General features: G+C 41.6%; 1 protein-coding gene across 1 annotated transcript; it reads left to right on the top strand.

The window, feature by feature from the left end:
• Window positions 1-33: 33 nt before the first annotated feature.
• On the top strand, window positions 34-17,858 carry rars2 (arginyl-tRNA synthetase 2, mitochondrial). The gene is made up of 20 exons (XM_088931308.1): window positions 34-205; window positions 517-590; window positions 1,143-1,245; window positions 1,827-1,910; window positions 3,317-3,417; window positions 4,001-4,056; window positions 4,993-5,076; window positions 6,472-6,548; window positions 7,163-7,321; window positions 8,192-8,298; window positions 9,391-9,486; window positions 9,759-9,819; window positions 10,009-10,085; window positions 10,380-10,504; window positions 12,311-12,378; window positions 13,956-14,065; window positions 15,072-15,167; window positions 17,123-17,197; window positions 17,288-17,351; window positions 17,675-17,858. The coding sequence occupies exons 1-20, from the start codon at window positions 170-172 to the stop codon at window positions 17,759-17,761; spliced, it is 1,740 nt and encodes a 579-aa protein (XP_088787434.1). The 5' UTR covers window positions 34-169; the 3' UTR covers window positions 17,762-17,858.
• The last annotated feature ends 367 nt before the right edge of the window (window positions 17,859-18,225 follow it).

Here is an 18,225-nt window from a genome sequence, read left to right as displayed (position 1 = left end):
CGCTTTCATTGGCCGAAATACAGACGTAAACGTAAGTTCGAAGGTCAGATCAGACGCAAATCGGGAGCATTGACTGAAAGTCCTCTCTCTGAACCAGAAAATGAGTTAGGATGTATATACCAATCTGAAAACTTACGATATTCTATTAAATGTGATTTTCATTTTACACATGGCTTGCTATTTCAGACGAACGATTGCATCAAAGGTAGTTCTCTGTAGTTATACCTCTACGTTTAGATGTTGGTGTCAAAGTCATATTGCAAAGTTTGCATGCACGACTGACATACTATATGTGTTTTGTTTTTCTTTTTGCTGGTATTGAGCGGGCATACAAGTGTGCTTCTGACGTCTAACTTTTCCTTGTTATTGTAAATAATTTAGTGACGCATAACTGTGAAATTTCTGAATTGTAAATTGTAAGTTATATGAGATTAGAATTTACAGTGTTGTTCTATGTCAAGGTTACTGTAAAGAAATTGCTTGTGCACGTTGTAATACTTGCACTTTCTGATTTAGCTATCCAAGGTCCTGGGGTCATCAGAGGAGTCCTTCATTGCAGCAGTGTCGGCTGTCCCTGTCTCAAAAAAACAGTTAAGTGTGTCCCTCTTTAGAGAAACTGTCTGCTCGCACTCCAGGTTGAAATTTGCAATCAGTCGGTCAGCACTCGTTCTCTCTTTTTTTGTCTTGCACCGTGAATTAATGAACACATCTCACGTTCCCGGAATATGCGCTTCTGCCCACTGTTGGTCCTGGCTGCTGATGTCTTCTCCTCGGAGTTCCATGCTGACATGACCTCAGACCCCGTTACTCGGGAAGAATCAGCAAGTTGGGCTGTCTTGCTCACCGCATGGACCCGAACAATCACCCCTCTTTCAAAGTTACTGAAGTGTCTTCTTTCAGCCATTCAAACCGTAATTAGAGACGAGCAGGCCTGTCCAGGAGTTCTGTACATAACCCTAAGCATTCTGCCATGTTATTTGATTAATTGATCTTCCAGTGCAGAAGCCCTTGATTTCCATGAGCGTGGTATCCCCCATTTATTTATTTTTTTTATCCACTATTTTTTGTAGTATTTTCTGTAACTTTTCATTTACTATTTTAAAGGACTTCAACAAGTTTAGAATTGCTGTGCTATTTTCCAGGCAGTCTCCTGATTTCCGTGTGTCTGTGAGTTCCCTGGTGCAGAATGGCCTGCTCCAGTCTGCGGGGGATATCCAGACTCAGACAGAACTGCTTGCTCAACAGGTATTGACCATAGTGCTCCACACATACTGTAGGTGATCCTTCAGCTGTGGAATAAATACATAAACGAGGGATGGGACTGATCTATTTAAAGCTGCAAATTGGAAAAGCAGTCTTGCCCAGTTTTTCATGAATAATTTGTACTGACTATGTCTGCACATTGTGATGTGTTATCCGATCTGAAATGTAATGTTCTTAATTTCTTAATACCTGAATCTTTCAGTTAAGCAATTGTTTGGTCTTCAGCTTCCCCAGCAGTCACAAATTCAAAAGAAAAACACCTATTTCTTTAACCCAAAACAGTGGAATGCAAATTATCGCCCACCCACAGATTAAAAGCTGCCTGAAGTTCAAGAGGTATAAATCCATCCATTTGCTAACTTATTTAACATAGAGTTGAAGGGGAGCTGGAGCCTATCCTGGCAAGCAAGAGACAGACCTAATCATGTTAATAAATTATATTAATTTGTGTTGTGCTTTTATTAACATTCAGAAGGATGAATTCATTTTAGATAGAAAGAAGTTTGTCCATCTGTTTTAAGTTTATGCATTATATCATTTAACTAATATTTTTGTTTTTTTAGATAAAGAGGGACAGTGTGGTTGAAGACGTTGGAGTTAGCGCTGGAGTAATCCATTTTAAAATAAACCGGGCACTCTTGGCGGAGGTGAATCTTATTAGTCTTCACTGGGTTTTTAAGAACTTTGGTAATTTATCAATTTTTGGAAATGCTGAGGTGTAGATAACACAGATTTATTGCTTTGTGTCCTTATTGACACTTTGAAGGATGCAGCTGGATGGTTATTGATGTAACATTCCTGCATTCTCAGGACCATGACCTGAGGTATAAAATTAACTTTCTAGCAAACAAAAGAGAAAGATGTTCATGTAACAAGTGGACTCTTCTTGTCTCGTAGCTCTCAAATATTCTTGAATGTTCAAGTATTTGTCTTTAATTGAAATCTGAATCGAGCTGGGTGATGCGCTTGATCACACAGTTGGATGAGCTGATGGGATTATTGGACATGAAACTACAGAACTACAAAACAGCTACAACCATTTAAATTCCTTTGATTATTAGTGTGGGTGAAAAAAGTGAAACACCGGAGCTGTTTTAGTTTCATATTCTTTAAAATCCACATATAAATCGCTGTTTTTTGACAGCATTGCTTCTTACTCTGTTATGTTATCCAGGAAACAAGCGCTGCTAACGCTGGCTTGCATCAGCAAAATAGTGTTGGTTCGAGGTCCTGACCTGCCTTGAGTAGTTATGAGATCAGGCATGAAGGTCATAATGTTGCTGTTAAAGTGAAGTGATCTTGCACTGGAACAAAATCATGTATTTTCCAAATGAATACAGCTACAGTACGTAATTGTAACCATCAAATGCTTTGAAAAACAGAAGTGGTCAGATATTTAAAAGTAATGTAAGGAATCCCCTGTGCAGAATTCATCAAGTTCCAGAATGGCAAAACTGTTATTGTGATGTGCCGTTTTTTAAGCCAGATGGACATTTGTGTGTGTCATGGGCACTGATACAATACACGGAGGAAAGTTTTCAATAAAAATGAGAGGAATAAGCTAAATAAAAAATAAAATAAACTTTGATTTGAAATATAGCAATATGATGAACCAGAGAATATGGGGTTTTGTCATTCAGTCATTCTGTGGTCCAAGTTGGGCTTTCTTGAGAAATTAACCCCTATGTCATTGTATGAGTGAAAGACACCTCATGTTCTTATGCTCACAGAATAGAATTTAAGTGAAGGTACTATAGGAAATGTGTTTAGATGAGATTGGGCAGTAAGGTTAACCCCTTTGACATTATGCCAGTAAAGTTTTGTAATAAATGTGTAGCTCTTAAATCAGAGAAATCCACGTGTTTTCCGTTTTTTAGGGAAAGGGAAAATAAAATTAAAAGTAAGATTATCAAGCCTTTGTGGAGCTTTTCTAGAAAATTCAGGATTGAGACACTAGAAAAATATATAAAGCTAATGATGCACATAGTAGTTGTCTTCGGTTGCACGGCATCTACACTGATTTTTTTTTGTCTCGTTTGTCTCGTTTTGTTAGAAAGTTTTACAGGAGATATCCATCAAAGGTTCAGATTTTGGTGTGAAAAGTGAACTTTTTAATCAGCAGCAAAAAGGGAAAAAAACTGTGGTAGAATTCAGGTGGGTGATTTGCCTCCTTATAATATTTTAGATGCCCGACTCGTACAATACATCTTACTGTTGACTGACAGAGAAAACAATACTGCTGACACCCAAGCTCAGTAACCTCATTTGAGCTTGTTAGAATTCACACTGTAGGCAATTCAAAATACTAATTAAAAGCTAGTTAGTGTACTTCCTACACTCCAGCAAAGCCAGCGCACGACATAGTCATTCTCCCTTTCTTCTCTATTTTTACAGTTCAGTTAACACTTTAAATGAACACCAAACTCCACAATTAAATGTTCGTACCATTTACGGAGAGTACCAATACAGAGAACATTTTAGTGTGTGGAGAGATTAGCGTAATGCAGAACATCAGAAAAGAGACAATGCCTCCACTTGTCAGATTAACCACTTGCTTCTTAACTGAGTCAGTTTCTGTTTCCTTATTTTGCTTAGTTCCCCTTCTGTTAAGAGGAAACAAATTGCTTGTCTTGGTTGTAAATTGCCTGTGGTGTAAATGAATGAATCTGTGGAATGTCTTCTGTCCTGATCACCCTTTCTCCTCGTGATCGTGATTTGTCACATTTTTGTTTCACAGTTCACCAAATATTGCAAAAAAGTTCCATGCTGGACATCTGCGCTCTACCATCATCGGTAAGGCTTCTGCAGATATTAAAATCTTCTCCCAGTGATGAGAGTGTTGGTCCTGGGCTTCCAGAGGCTGTTCTGTTTTCAGGACCACCTGGGCCCAAATTATTGCATCCATTCCATCATTCTCTTAACAAGCCTCTTTCAAGCTGTTAACCATTACGGATTTAACAGTGCAAACAGAACTTGAAAGAAATTGACACAGCAAGTAAACAATTCCCTACAGTACTTTAGCTTGGGTTTAGACTACCTAGATCAAATGCAGTATCTTTTATTTTCTCAGCTATTGACCTCCTTAATTTGGATAATTGATTACATATTTTACTTTATATACAGTATATCTTTTTTTCATCATATATAAATGTCTCTTATTTAATAGGTTCATGTTGTGTTAGATGTATTGTGTATTGTGTTATGTCTTTCACCTGCCTGCAAAGCAAATTTCCCATCTGGTACAATGCAAGTAAAAGTAAAGTAGCATATTACAACTCTGGCCTTTGTCCTTCCACTGCCTGCTTAAGTGAACAGCACTCATCACAAACCTCATCTCCTTCTGTTCTTATTTAAACACTACTGTCAAGATGAGCAACACAGGTGAAGGGGTCATCATTGAGCCCTTTGCTGAGTGGATCAACGTCTCACGCTCGCTACATCGGTGTTTCTCGGAAAGGGACGGAAAAGTTTAATGTGTTTTCACGCCAGTAGGGGACAGGCTTCTCATGGGAAATCATCTTGTTCATTAACCCCCAGGCTGTTCCTGAACTATTGGTTAAGAGTCTGTGGCAATCGGAGTTTCTATAAATAGCTTTTGCTTAACGAAAGATGACTGAATCGCCTAAAAAACTGCTCTCTTATGTGTAATCCATAAATGGTTGCTAAACATATTTTAAAAAAAATGATTCACTCAGTATTTGACGTTAGCATGCATTCCGTTTTCCACAGGTAACTTCATAGCTAACCTTAAGGAAGTCCTGGGCAACTGCGTCACAAGGATTAATTATCTGGGTGATTGGGGAATGCAGTTTGGTGAGTGCAAATACATTTTTCTATTTGCTTTTCAGAGCAGCAGATGAAAAGTTCAAAGGCCCACGGTTGAAACACCCGAAGGCACATCTTTGCGAGTTCTTGCGGGCGTTTGCAACAAGAAGGGCAAGGCTTTGGGTCATGCAAACCAGACATCCTCCTGCTTTGTTGTCAGGAAATTGAGCTTGAAACAAAAATCCCGCTTTTACTGGGGGTGTGTCTTATACGAGAAGAGAGAGGAGTTAAGGCCAAATCGCATTTCATAGCAAAGTGGTTTGGGTTTTGAGGTCTGTTCTTTCTTTTTACTCTAGGTGCAGTCCAATCAATCAGTAGCTTTTACAAAGGTTAAAGGTTTTAAAAACAATTAGCGCTTTTTTTCCTATCATTTCCATTTGTTTTGATTGTCAATGTGTGACTTAGTTACACAGTTAGTTGAAGGCTTTTCAACTTGTAGAAAGAACCCATGGAAGTGACTTGGGATATTTATATCAGGAACTCGATATCCGTGTCGAGACACTGAGCATTCCTCTGAAAGAACCCCATTCTCAAGGATCTCTAGAACATGAATTCTCAACATAGTAAAGGTTACAAGTGAGAGGAGTCCATTTGGCTAAGCTGTCTGTCGTTCCTTTGGCTAACAATAGCTAATTAATCTGATCTGAATGTATTGTATTATTATTGTATCATTCGTTACACTGTGCTGTGTTGACTGTGTTAAGCTGCTGTTGCACTGCAATTTCCCTCACGGGATCAGTAAAGTATCTATCTATCTCATCCATCTGTTCATGAAAGTGTCAGTGTACGGGCTTCCCCAGTGTGGCTTGTTTCAAACAGAGTGCGTAGAGGAAGGACTGTAGGTCTCCACAGTGAAAATAGTGACATTTAACATTGAACAGTTTTTTAAAAAGCTATTTTACTGTTGTGCAGAACAGAATTCCAATAATTTCAATAAGATATCTAATATTTGATAATTGTAACCCTATTGGTACATCTCAAAGTATCTGAAAGCAGTCATGCTGCATCAGTTTTAATGACTGAAAAGATAACTTTGCTTGTCAGGTTTTTTTTAAGAACCACAAGTCAAGGTTTTCAGATGTGTACGTGTGTATACTGTATTAATTGGTCACAATTAAAACTTGTTTGTGGGGACAAACTGGTGGTTTTAGGTTCTTAGATGAACACCATTACAGTTAATTAATTTTAGTTAAATGCCTATTATGTTGTCACAATACAGATGTACATCATACTTTTAATATTAAGGAATAAAATGTGTACCATTATTAATTGCTTCCATTTGTCTGTTACATTTACATTTTATTTTCTTATTCAAATTTTTGGAATCGTTTTCTTGTGAAAACTGAAGACTTGTTTCTCCTGATGGTTTTGTTGTTATTCCAGGTCTGCTGGGAGCTGGCTTTCAGCAGTTTGGTTCAGAGGAAGAGTTAAAAGTAAACCCTCTACAACATCTGTTTGATGTAAGTTAACATATAGTTGGATTTTTAAACCTCTTAATCAACATTTCTCTTCTGAGAGTACACCAAGATGAAGTTGTGATACTTTCAAAGCCAATGCAAACCATTGTTACTGAAATTGCAATCATAGTCTGATGTAACTTAGCAACAAAATATTTTGATGTTCGTAGGCCATTTGTACAATACACAATAATTGCAACTGCCACAAAATGGAATGGTTTGAAACCAAAATAAATTTGCTTGAAATGCAACAAAATGAGAGAAATTATCTTTAAATTGTCTCAAACTTGAAGCTAAGCACTTTGGAGAATTTTAAGAAACCTGAAACTTGCTCTCCCCTGTCTATGTGGATGACACAGAGAGGGAAGCACGACAGCAGAGAAATAGGAGAATTCTCTGCATATTTCCTGATAGTAGGATTAGACTATTGTTTCCTTAAAATTGTGTAATAAATAAACATGAATTTGTTTTCATAATATTTAATTCTGTCCAGGTCTTGGGGATGCTGTGGTGTGAAGGGAGCTATAAAGACAAAACGTTCATAACTGGTATAAAGCGAGAATTATCTCTGTGTGCTTCATTGATTTCTTGATCTCCTGCTGCTGTCCGCTCTGCAGGTGTACGTGCGAGTACACAAGGAAGCTGAGAGAGATGAGAACATGCAGGAAGCTGCGCGGGAGTTCTTCAGGAGGCTGGAAACGGGAGAGAGCAGCGCTCTGTCCCTGTGGCAGCGCTTCAGAGAGATCAGTATTGTAGAGTACAGACGAGTCTATGAGGTTAGAACTCTGTTATAATTAATTGTTGTGCCTTTTCTCTTTCTGTTCATCGCCTTAGGTCAGCTTTTTCAAAAAAGGTTTCTCCAATCACCTTTCCTGACTGTGTAAAAACACAGTTGTTATTAGTATTGTTATTATTTGCTCCATCTTCACTTCAGTATGAATTTAGTAAATCGTGCAGAGGCTCCGTTTGAAAGCCATGAGTTCATTGCATGTGAACTTTGAAGAAAACTAAGTAAAAATGACAAAAAGGCCTCGAAGTTAAGGGGTAAATGTACTCACTCTGTTAAAAGGCACGGTTTGAGGCCGTAGTAGATGTAGAACCAAAAGGATTGCATTAAAGGTGAAAGTAAGACTGGGCTAAACCCAGTCTTCCCCAAGTCCTGAGCCTTTTAGTGAAATATTTCCAACGGGAATTCGTGTTTGCAGTGCAGATATTTTCAGACTAACCCATTTTGTTGGTATTTTATTACAACTGTGAAAAAGAAAAGAGTAAATAAAACACGCTGACAATGTAAACGTTATCCCCTCATGCACAGACACTGTTTCTAAGAAAAAGTCTGTAACCCCTGGTTGAAGATGCCTCAAACCTCTAATAAAACGGTAAACATGAAATAATTCAAGTAGGCAGCTGCGTCAGCATGCGTAGGCCACAAAGGAACAAGTAAAGGGTTATTCCCTGCTGAAAAGAGAAGAAAATAAACACAATGTTTTGGCTGTGGAGCCTTCTTCGGGTGTGAGGAAGAGAGGGAAGTCCGCTCTTTCTCACGCCGAAGAAGAACACGGAGAACGTGAAATGTTTTTTTGCCATACACCCGCCCACGGCGTGTTGTCTGATTCCCGATCTCCGCTCCCTGTGTGCCCGTGCAGCGTCTCGGCGTTCGCTTTGGGGAGTACTCGGGGGAGTCAGCCTACCAGGGGAAGACCCAGGAGGTGCTTCATCTGCTCCGCTCCAGGGGCCTGTTGAAGACCACACCGTACGTCACAGGTTTTGGAAAAACTTTGCAAGATAAAACTAGAGCAGAGTTTAAATAGAGCCCTTTGACAGAGGTTAGACCTCCGTAAATGAGATGTAAATGAGAATGCCCTTTCCTTGTGAAACAAACGGGGCTAAAATGTGAGTCAAGGTGCTCGTTTCATACAAGTGCAAAATGCCAATATCAAGGCATGTTATTTGAAGAGGACGTCACAGCGGCACAGTTGTTAGGGGCTCTCAATTCCAGACCTAGGGGTGCTGTCTGTATCTCCGGGGAGTTTTTGTGTTCTCCCTGTGTTTGCGTGGGTTCCCTCCGGGTGTGCCGGTTTCCTCCCGCAGTCCAAAGACATGCTGGTAGGTTAACTGGCTTCTGGGTGGATGCATTTTCTCACAGTGATCAGCAGCCATGCAGAATCTGTGCATGTGGGTTTACTGGTACGTTTAACAGTGTGGTGAAGCCTGAACAGAGAAGGTAGTACATAGATGGCAAATCAAAGGAAATTCCAGAATAAATACGGGTAGGACTTTTTAAAACAGGGGAAAATACTGTGCGTGTGTATTACAGGAAGCGTAGTAGTATTTACTTGCCCCACAGGTCTGTGATATCACAGATCCTGATCTTCATCGCTGACTTGCATGTGAGTCATTTTACTCGTCCAGAGTTCCCGAAAAGCTAGCCTGCAACGTGCCTGTTGAGATAAAAGATGTATCAGTTTTCTTTTTACACATGGCTGAATTCTGCGAATTTAGGACAGAAATAAGTGCACAGCACTAGAGAATCGGAGTAACCAATAAGTCAAGAACAAAGTGAGAGAAAGTGGCTTTGTATTGTTCTCGGTGTCGGAGGCTTGAGCTGAATGTTTTAACAGTGAGCTGCGCAGCAAAAGAGCTGTAAGAAATCATTTCAGTTTGTAGGGCAGTTTTCCTAAGTTGCTTGGTGAGCTAAAAGGTCAATTCAAATGACCGTGCCATAAACTAAAAGGTTCTTTAAACTTTAAAGAAAGATGTTTAGAGAGAGTGGAGTAAAATATGTTCTTGTGATTACAGTGTATGTTCCCGTAATCTGCGGTGATTGTATTCTGCTTGCTTTAAGGAGAGGAACCGGTGTAGTTGACCTTTCCCCAGCCAAGGATATGTCGTCGTTTACTACCGTCGTACGCAGTGATGGGACTTCTCTGTACATTACCAGGCAAGTCGAGCAAAGGCCTTCATACTGCCTTGACTGGCTCAGTCTTTAACTGTGAAGGGTCGGGATTAAATAGGGCCAGTTTAATTCATGTGTTCAAATTCTTCATTTGCACCTGCCTTTTCTTTGCTAAATCAATATTTAAAGTTCATCATGGGCACGGACAGATTTGGAAGCTAATGAAATTTAAGTTCAAGGAGAAGTGCTGTACCTGGCCTTGCGTTGGTGTAAACGATGACAGGTTTTAGTTTGTATTTGTCTGTTGTATTTTGCAGAGATCTCGCAGCTGCTGTAGATCGGAAGAATAAATATGATTTTGATGAGATGATTTATGTGGTAGGTCTTTTTACACTCATTTATTTTTTCCCCCATTAATTAGAGAGTATTATGCTAATCCAGTCCCATGAAAATTGCTCAATCCTATCCTCTCGCCTAAAGTTTTTATATTTTCCCCCAACCAAATTTCAGTGTGCAAAAATGAAGTTTCCAGTTTTATGTTAATGATGTTGTATGCTTATATTTAAGACGGATAAAAGTCAGGAAACCCATTTTAAGCAAATTTTCCAAGTCCTTCAGGCGATGGGATTCCAGTGGGCAGAAAGGTAAGAGGTTTCAATTATTCTGCAGTCTTCCCATCATGAGAAAGAAACATAGGCTTACCACCAAGTACACTAACCTACCAAATGTTCGAGTCTTTTAATGACTTTTTAAGTCACAATTGTTTCCGCGTGCCGGTTTTTACATCTCCTGTAAATGTTAAATCTGTGTAACAACTATTTTAAATCTATGTGAAATCTTGCACTCGTGTCTCGGGCTGTTTGTAAACGACGGTGCCATTTTTCACCCATCTTTCGGTCTGCCTTCTGGCCGTACCGACGTGGTTGGCTTCCCTGCAGCTGCCGCCACGTTCCCTTCGGCCTCGTGCAGGGGATGAAGACCCGGAGGGGGGCCGTGGTCTTCCTGGAGGACGTGCTCGATGAAGCTCGCACGAGGATGCTCCAAAACATGAGGGACTCCAGAAGTAAGGAGGGCGCAGAGACCCCCGCGCTACAATTAGAATGAATGAATGAATCGATCAATTAATGGATGATTGTATGGCTGGTTGGTCGGTTGATTGACTGATCGGCTGATTGATTTGGTAGACATAAAAAATAACTGCTGCTCAACAGGCGCTCGGTTACAGTGGAGCGGAGCTGGTCCACACTGCTTGTTTCATTTTCTTTTTCATTGTCCTCGGCATGCTTTGTGAAATGGCTTGGGGTGTTGGGCGTAAGAAGTGTCCCAAGTGAAGAACAGGTTTTGCTCTTAATCAACGGGTTAAGAGTCAAGACTGCAGATGAGCTGCGCTGTACACGCCTTATAACACTCACTGCTTTATATTCTTTCATCCTAAAAACACCTCTTTTCTTCTCCAACTTAAGGCTCCTGTGATTTGTGTGGTTTTAGCATCCTGTTTGTAAATGAGACCATCAGGCTTGGCTTAAAAACCTGCTCCACTTAAACCTATTAGGTAAACCAAGTGTACACTATTAATACACCTCTTGCTTGTATGAAGTTGATTAATTCACAGGAAACAAAAAATTAAAGATTTAAATTAAAGAAAAATAATGTGTAAAACATTGCAAACTCAAACCATTGATAATATTGTGACAGTGTAGGCAATGGCCATTTACAGTACACATAACCCTTTTTCAAACAGTGTTTTTCTGTGTCTGATTATCACTGTGACCCTGAGCTTCCAGGACACACTACTTCAGTAGGCGTAATAATTATACCAAAATATAGTTGATTCATCAGCAGGTAAGGTTGAATGACAGTTGGACTATCCCATCGAAATAAACTGGATATCGAAATTTGCGTTTTACAATATAGTCTTAGTAACATTTCAGAATCAGGCGTTTAATGCGGTTACAGTGCACTGATGTTAAAGTGTGTGTTTTCTTCTGCCGCCCATATAAAGTCAATGGAAGGTGAGTGGTCAGGCTCTGTGACATTATTCTAACACACAACTGAGGTCTGGCTGGCTGGGACTCTTCCTGCCCTTCCCGCTGCTGTCCAGGGGGGCTCATCTGCTGTCTGTTGAGTTCCTCGTCGCTTTCTGCCTGACCGCTCCCCCCTGGCCTTCCATAGGCTGCATCCTCCGCTGCCTGCCTCTTCTGGACCAGGACCTCTGGAGCCAGGCTGCCTGCCTTTTACAAATGGTGCTCTTAACACGCACGCGATTGGTAGCCCATTTGCAGATGAAACAGTTTGTCAGTGCGGGAAACTAGGAATTTCCCCCCGTTGTCACATTCCTTATTTGACTAATCCTGACTCGACCCCGGTGGAGTGCTCAGACCATTTCTCTGACCAGGCGGGTTCCGGTTACACCCACTGGACCCACCTGCAGGGAGGCGCAGGAAGTGTAGCGGAGCTAGTTTGGACACGGGGACATCATCGCCCTCCCTGCACGTAGCAGGGACCTCAGCCTCCTGGGCTGGGGGGGGTCTCCTTTAGCTCACTCGGCTGGCTCCCTGTTGCGTTACGCCGGAGACCCCGGCTCGCGCCCAGGTGTTGCGGGTGGGCAGGTGAACGGAGGGCACGAGCCCGCGCAGAACCGCGACGCTCACAGAAGCAGCAGTCGCGTTGTGAACATTAGACGGTGGCTGTCTTGTGAACAAAGCCCTGAACAGTGTGTGTGTGTTGGCCACACTGCAGATCAAGAGGTTTCAAAGTTCATTAACGTGTGTGAAGATGAGGCCCCACTGTCCTGTCCGAATCGCCCAGTCTGAGAGCAGCTCGTGGCTTCTGAATGAAACGATCGGGAACGTGTTTCTTTTTTCTGCAGCAAGCAAGGACCTGGAAGACCCTGAGGGCACTGCAGAAAAAGTGGGTGTCAGTGCACTAATCATTCAGGTAAGTAGGTTTTCCTCAGTGCTCATTCTGAAAAGGACTGCCTCAAAAACAACAAACAAACACATTTGAAAAACAACAACTGATAAATATTGTCACAAATGGGGGGGCTAGGAAAATGGTGAAAATCAGTATTTGACCGAGCGGTTTAGTCAATCAATGAAATAATTATTCAAAACCCCCATCTTGTAAGTCATTTCTAGTAATTACCCGAGTGGCTGGTGTAACTAGAGGGAGGCAGGTGAATTCTTTATTCTCTGGCACAGCTTTGTTGAGAGGAGTAATAATCCAGGCACACTTGGTTAAAACAAATATTTATTACAATCACAAAACACAAACTACACTACACACCACATACAACACACAAAGTTACTTTATATATATACAGTATTTACAAACAAGGCGTTTCAGAGGCCTGACATTCTGGTCACCCAGAAAACCCCAGACTGCTACTAAGCCCTAAACTCTTAATGCCTACAGAGGCCGCACAAGAGATGAGCTGCTTTCTAACTAAATACAAAGTAACCTGCAGTTAAATCTCTCTCTCTGCACCCTGGATACCACAAAATAAATGGGAGCCTGTATCCTTATCCATAAAATGCCCCCTAATCAGGAAAGACGTTTCTAACTGAGGTATCTTTTACCCAGGAAACCCAAGTCCCCTAAAACACAGAATAGCACGCTCTGTCTAACAAGGTTCAAATACTGAGCTCCAGTCAGGTTTGATTTGGATGATCATGAAGTAGGGGCTCTCGCCTGGCGCAAGCTTCAAGTCCCAATTCCTCTGGACTCCTGTCTCTTCTCTCCTTCCTCTCCTTGTTTCTTCCTTCTTTCTCTTGTTTCCTCTCTTTTTCTCCTCTTCTTTGTGCTCTTAATGTGACCTTATATTTTCTCTTTCTGTGCTGCTCCTTGACAATCATTAATCCACAACTTCCCTAGGTATACTGATGTGTAAACTTTACTATTGCTCAGCAAACATCCTCTCTGATTTGAAGTTAGAAGTATCTACTCTTCCCAGTGTCACAAACTTTATCTAATATCTTAGAGACACTTCTAAGTCACCTAAAGCTGTAACAATATTTACATCATATATCATCTCAGTAATTTATGGTGTTTGCTATTCTGTAAAACATTTGCTGTGTTAATCTTGGCAATGGCAGTATTCATGTCCAGCCTTGAGCGATGATGTAAGTGCAGCTGCCTTACAGCTCTCAGGTCCCTGGATGGATTCTTGACTGCAGTGCCCTCTGTGTGGAGACTGCATGTCCTCCCTGCGTCTGTGGTTTTTCCTTGGTTACCCTTAAGGCCCTAGGTGACCACTCCCTGTATTTTTGCCGAAAAACTTCCTGAAACGATTTAGATACAGTGAAACAGCTGGCTGGACAAAGAAATTAAATTCTTTCTGCTGCGGTCAGCAAGCATGCTGTAAGGCCTACAGTCACATGTGTTTGTCTTGAGAGATATTTACCAAGGCACCGTGCCCATCCTTTACACAGCCACTGGAAGTGGGCCAGTGGACCAGAAATGCAGAGATCACACAAAAAAGCAGATTCTGACTGGTTGTTCTCCCACATTTCCAGGACTTTAAAGGCCCACTTCTGTCTGACTACAGGTTTGACTGGGACAGAGTTCTCCAGAGCCAGGGTGACACAGGAGTGTTCCTCCAATACACACATGCCAGGCTCCGGAGGTAAGGCACTTGTCTCCCTGCTTGGCCTTCTGTGGGTTTCTCCAAAGATACTTGACATTTCCTGTTTCTAGAACACTGGACTAGTTACAGAGGAGGGGAGGCCAGTGGACACAATTAGTCGCCAACTGATCCGAGAGTCTCATGCAGCCATGTCTTGAAAAAAGGTGGATCTTTGACAACATGGCTAGGTAGCTTGTTCCAGTCTCCCACAACCATTTGTGTAATAACAAAAGTACCTCCTGTTCAACTTTGCTAGTGTTTCTTGTGGGGTGCCGATCGATGTTGCACATGAAGTATGTAGCTGGCAAGGAATGTATATTGATTGTTCACACCTTTTTACTTTCGTTTTTCTCCACTGTAGTCAAATTTAGAAGTCATTTCTGGTTGTCTCTGGAGTTTGAGGGGGACTCACCCAGCCTTTCTTCTGCTGTTGGTCTTTCCCTCCTGTTGTGTCTCTTCACAAGCAAACCAGACCAAAGCAGAAATACTAAACACAAATGAAAAGCAAACAACTCCTCCATCCTTAAATGCGTATACAGTACGTCATTGCCTGGAGCATAAGAAGTACAATGCGGGAGGTCCAGGCTTCTCCGTTAACTGCAGGCCACTTCATTCACTGATATGAACTGAAACGCATCGTTGCAGAACTCGACACAGTAATATCCTACTAAGTTGTCTGTTCCCCTTCCTGGGTATTTGATGACGACTACTGTGCAGTGGTACCTGAATGACAATTGCCCTGTCTTTCAGAATTCCTGACACCTCAACTGCTTCTCTCCAGTAACTACTATGGTTATAAAAAGTGTAGGATCAAATCCTTCCTCTTTCTAAAATAATTTTTGTCTTGGAATGTTGTTAAATGGGACAGATTTAATCCTTTTTGGGGACTGCAAACGCCTTCTGCTTTTGGTGAATTCTAAAATACTGGATGAAGTTAATCTCCTTTCGGTGTTAACGTAGGCTTTTCCCACATGGAGTTGTCCCACCACGGTTTTGACTGTTTCAGTTTGCTGAGAATGTGCAATGGTGGAGAAGACAGGACCTTCGATCCTTCTCATCTTCAGGACCATGAGGCCACTGCTATTCTTCAGCACCTTCTACGGTAACTTTAATTGTCTTAGACCATAAAAATGAAAAATAAATTTGGGAAATTAATCCACTTGTGAATCCACACCTACTACCTCAGCATGGTCTGTGCGTTCTACAAATTGCAGTTCGCATTCACTCAGCGTAGTGTCTTCGTTTTGGTCATTGTCAAGCGACCTGAGTTTATAAGTGTTTCCTCTGGCCCTTTCAGGATTGAAAACGTTTGAATATCTCAGGTTAATGCCTCCATTTCTGTTCCTTAAGGCTGAAATTCTGTAAAGGAGTCGGACTGGGTAGCTTTCAGTCCTGTCAGTACCCTGGTTTGTCTCATCAAAAAGAAGCAGGACATGCGGTGTCGAGCAGTGTTGGACATCCGGTTTGCCTGCGTGGTTTTGAGCTGGATAGCATACAGACTGTGTTTTCCCTTCCACGTCACAGGTAGTGTGTAGGGTGATGGCAAATTTGTTTAAGAAGCCTTGGTATGCTTATGCAAAAGATCACCATATACTCTTGTTTAGTTTGTTGTGCAACTGGTTCGCGTGTGCACCTGCTAAGTGCTGAGTGTTTCCATGGGCAGACAGGAGCTGGAGGAGACTGGGGCTGTGCTCAGCGAGGATGAAGGAGTTTCTGCACAGCTCTGTCAGTGCAGCTGGATCATCGTCCTTGCATTGCTGGGCCTATGCGAGATTCCTCGTATCTTCCCTGAGTGTCCCTGAGCCCAGTATCACTCCTCCGATCAGTGCGAACGTTCCAATAAGTGCAGGTTTCAAAGGAAAGCATGCAGTGTCCTTAATTCTCCTCCTCCACATACACACCCTGTGCTGGTACAGGCTTTGTGTTGAGTTCGTTAACAATTGAGGGTTTCATCCTGGGAGGGTGTGAAAAAGAAAAACATGGGTTTGCCGCTACAAGAAGTGCCTGCTGGAGGGTTAAGTCAATAACATGTATGTGAGATGAACTGCTAATACTTGTTTAGTTAGCTTCCTGCTGTTTAGGCAAACATAACTATTTACATTTTAACCCACTGAGAAACAGGTGGTTTGATAGTGCAGAAGTGCGAGAATTACACAATCTCCAAAATTCAGTTACAGTATGGCACCAATCATTTAATGATATTGAAAATAGTTGCTGCTTCTGGAATGCTTTCTTAAAAAATTTCCAGGCTTTTGTTGTTCCCCAGCAGTTCAAATACCCATTAGCTGCAGCTGTTTAACTGTGGGTGATGAGTTGATGAATTACTGGTTTTGCCTACAAGAATTATTTCTGTTTTTCCTTAGAACCCTGGATGTTTTTTTTACCTTTGGATTTTAATTGTTTTCTTACACCCCAGCACTCCACCTCAGAGCCTGAGTGAGGCATTTTCAAATCTGTCCTGTTTAATTGAGGACTTCCGGGAGAAAGGGAGTTAATCATATACCCGCGAAAGCCCCCTTTTGTACAAACCTGTGCCATGAGCTCATATTGTAAAATGAGGCAGGGCTGTTTAATCTGGCCTAATAAAGTGACAAAGTACATTCAGTCATTGCTGTCTATTATCAGAGAAGGGATTCTTGGTAAGGATTATTACAGACCTGTAAAATAAACATCACAGAGTGCATCTACTCACCGCAAAGACTATGAAATTATACAGATTATACACAGACTCCTCTCCCTATAACTGCTGACTTTGCATGCACCCAGATGATATTGTGTACAGTTCAATTATACATTAACATGTAATTTTCTTCTGTCTGTCATCTAGGAAAAATGTTTTTGGCAGAAAAGGGCTTATTTCGACACTTAATTCCTAGAAAATAGATTTTAAAGAGTTTTCTCACTGAAACATGCACCATATCATTGGCCACTTGGGTTCTGCCTTTATCAAAACACATTTAGATTGTTCACCATATAAAACGTATAATGTGATTTCAGGGGTGCTTGCGGAAATGAAGATATTGGCTGACGCAGACTGTGCTGTGTGCTTGTTCCTAGGTATGATGAAGTTCTCCTTCAGTCTTCACAGGATCTCCAGCCCAAACACCTCGTCAACTTTCTGCTGACACTTTGGTAAGATTCACACATCCTTCCGTGCTGTGCGTGATTCCTGAAGAAATGTGCGTTAATTACACGTGAAAAACACCTTGTTTTGTCTTGCAGTCGTCTGGCGGCTGTGGCTCATAAGACTCTGCCGGTGAAGGGCAGTCCTCCTGCTGTGGCCCAGGTACCTCATACTGCTGTTCAAGAAACCACACAAAGCCCCTGACAAACTACTGTATGCTTTCTTCACAAAAGAAAGAGAGGAAAAGAACAATCCAGTCAGGATTTAGCAAACGAAGCTGGAAGATCAGTGGCTGAATAGGAACACCATAACCCCGTATTGTACTAATAAGTTATTGGGGAAGGATGGATGGTTTTTATTATCGCACACAGCAGGGCCAGTCTACTCAGGAATGAAGGGATGACGCCTGTTAATTCTGAGCCTGATGGTCTGTTCGTGCATGGCCGGGACTTTTTTAAAAAAAACAAAATGTTCTTGTTCCGCAGGCAAGGCTGCAGCTGTTTCGGAGCACGTGCATCGTGCTGGCCAGTGGCTTGTGGATTCTCGGCATAACGCCCGTCGAGAAGATGTGAATTCCAAAACATTTCCATCTTGGATTCCTTTCAAGACCTGTTCATACCTAAAATGTAGTGATGTAAAATACTGAACCAATATAAAGTAAGTTTTCAACTGCTGTGCAAGTTTACTCATGGAAAGGCCCCCAAAGGCTGTGCATATCTAATGATGGAGTAAGTTTGACATTAAGACGGGTTTAAAGCGAGATAAGGTAATTTGATCCTTCTAGTTTGTGTGGTCTAGCTAGAAACGAAGGATGTCATCCAGGCGTTTCCTTAAAGAAGCCTGGGTGTCGGCTTCAGCAACATGGCTGAGGAGCTTGTTCCCCACTCCCACCACCCTTTGGATAAAGAATACCATACCTCTGTTCTCAGTTTTAAATGCACTTTAATGTTATTTCACTGGTGTCCTCTGGTTTGTGTTTTATTGTCAGTTCTGAAAAGATCTCACAGGTTGACTGTCGGTACCTTTGTGGGTTTTG

The sequence above is a fragment of the Atractosteus spatula genome, chromosome 2, assembly GCF_055471065.1.
Source record: "Atractosteus spatula isolate fAtrSpa1 chromosome 2, fAtrSpa1.hap1, whole genome shotgun sequence".
Classification (NCBI taxonomy): Eukaryota; Metazoa; Chordata; class Actinopteri; order Semionotiformes; family Lepisosteidae; genus Atractosteus; species Atractosteus spatula.
The sequence above is the reverse complement of the archived record's forward strand: the minus strand, read 5'-3'. Positions and strand labels throughout refer to the sequence as shown.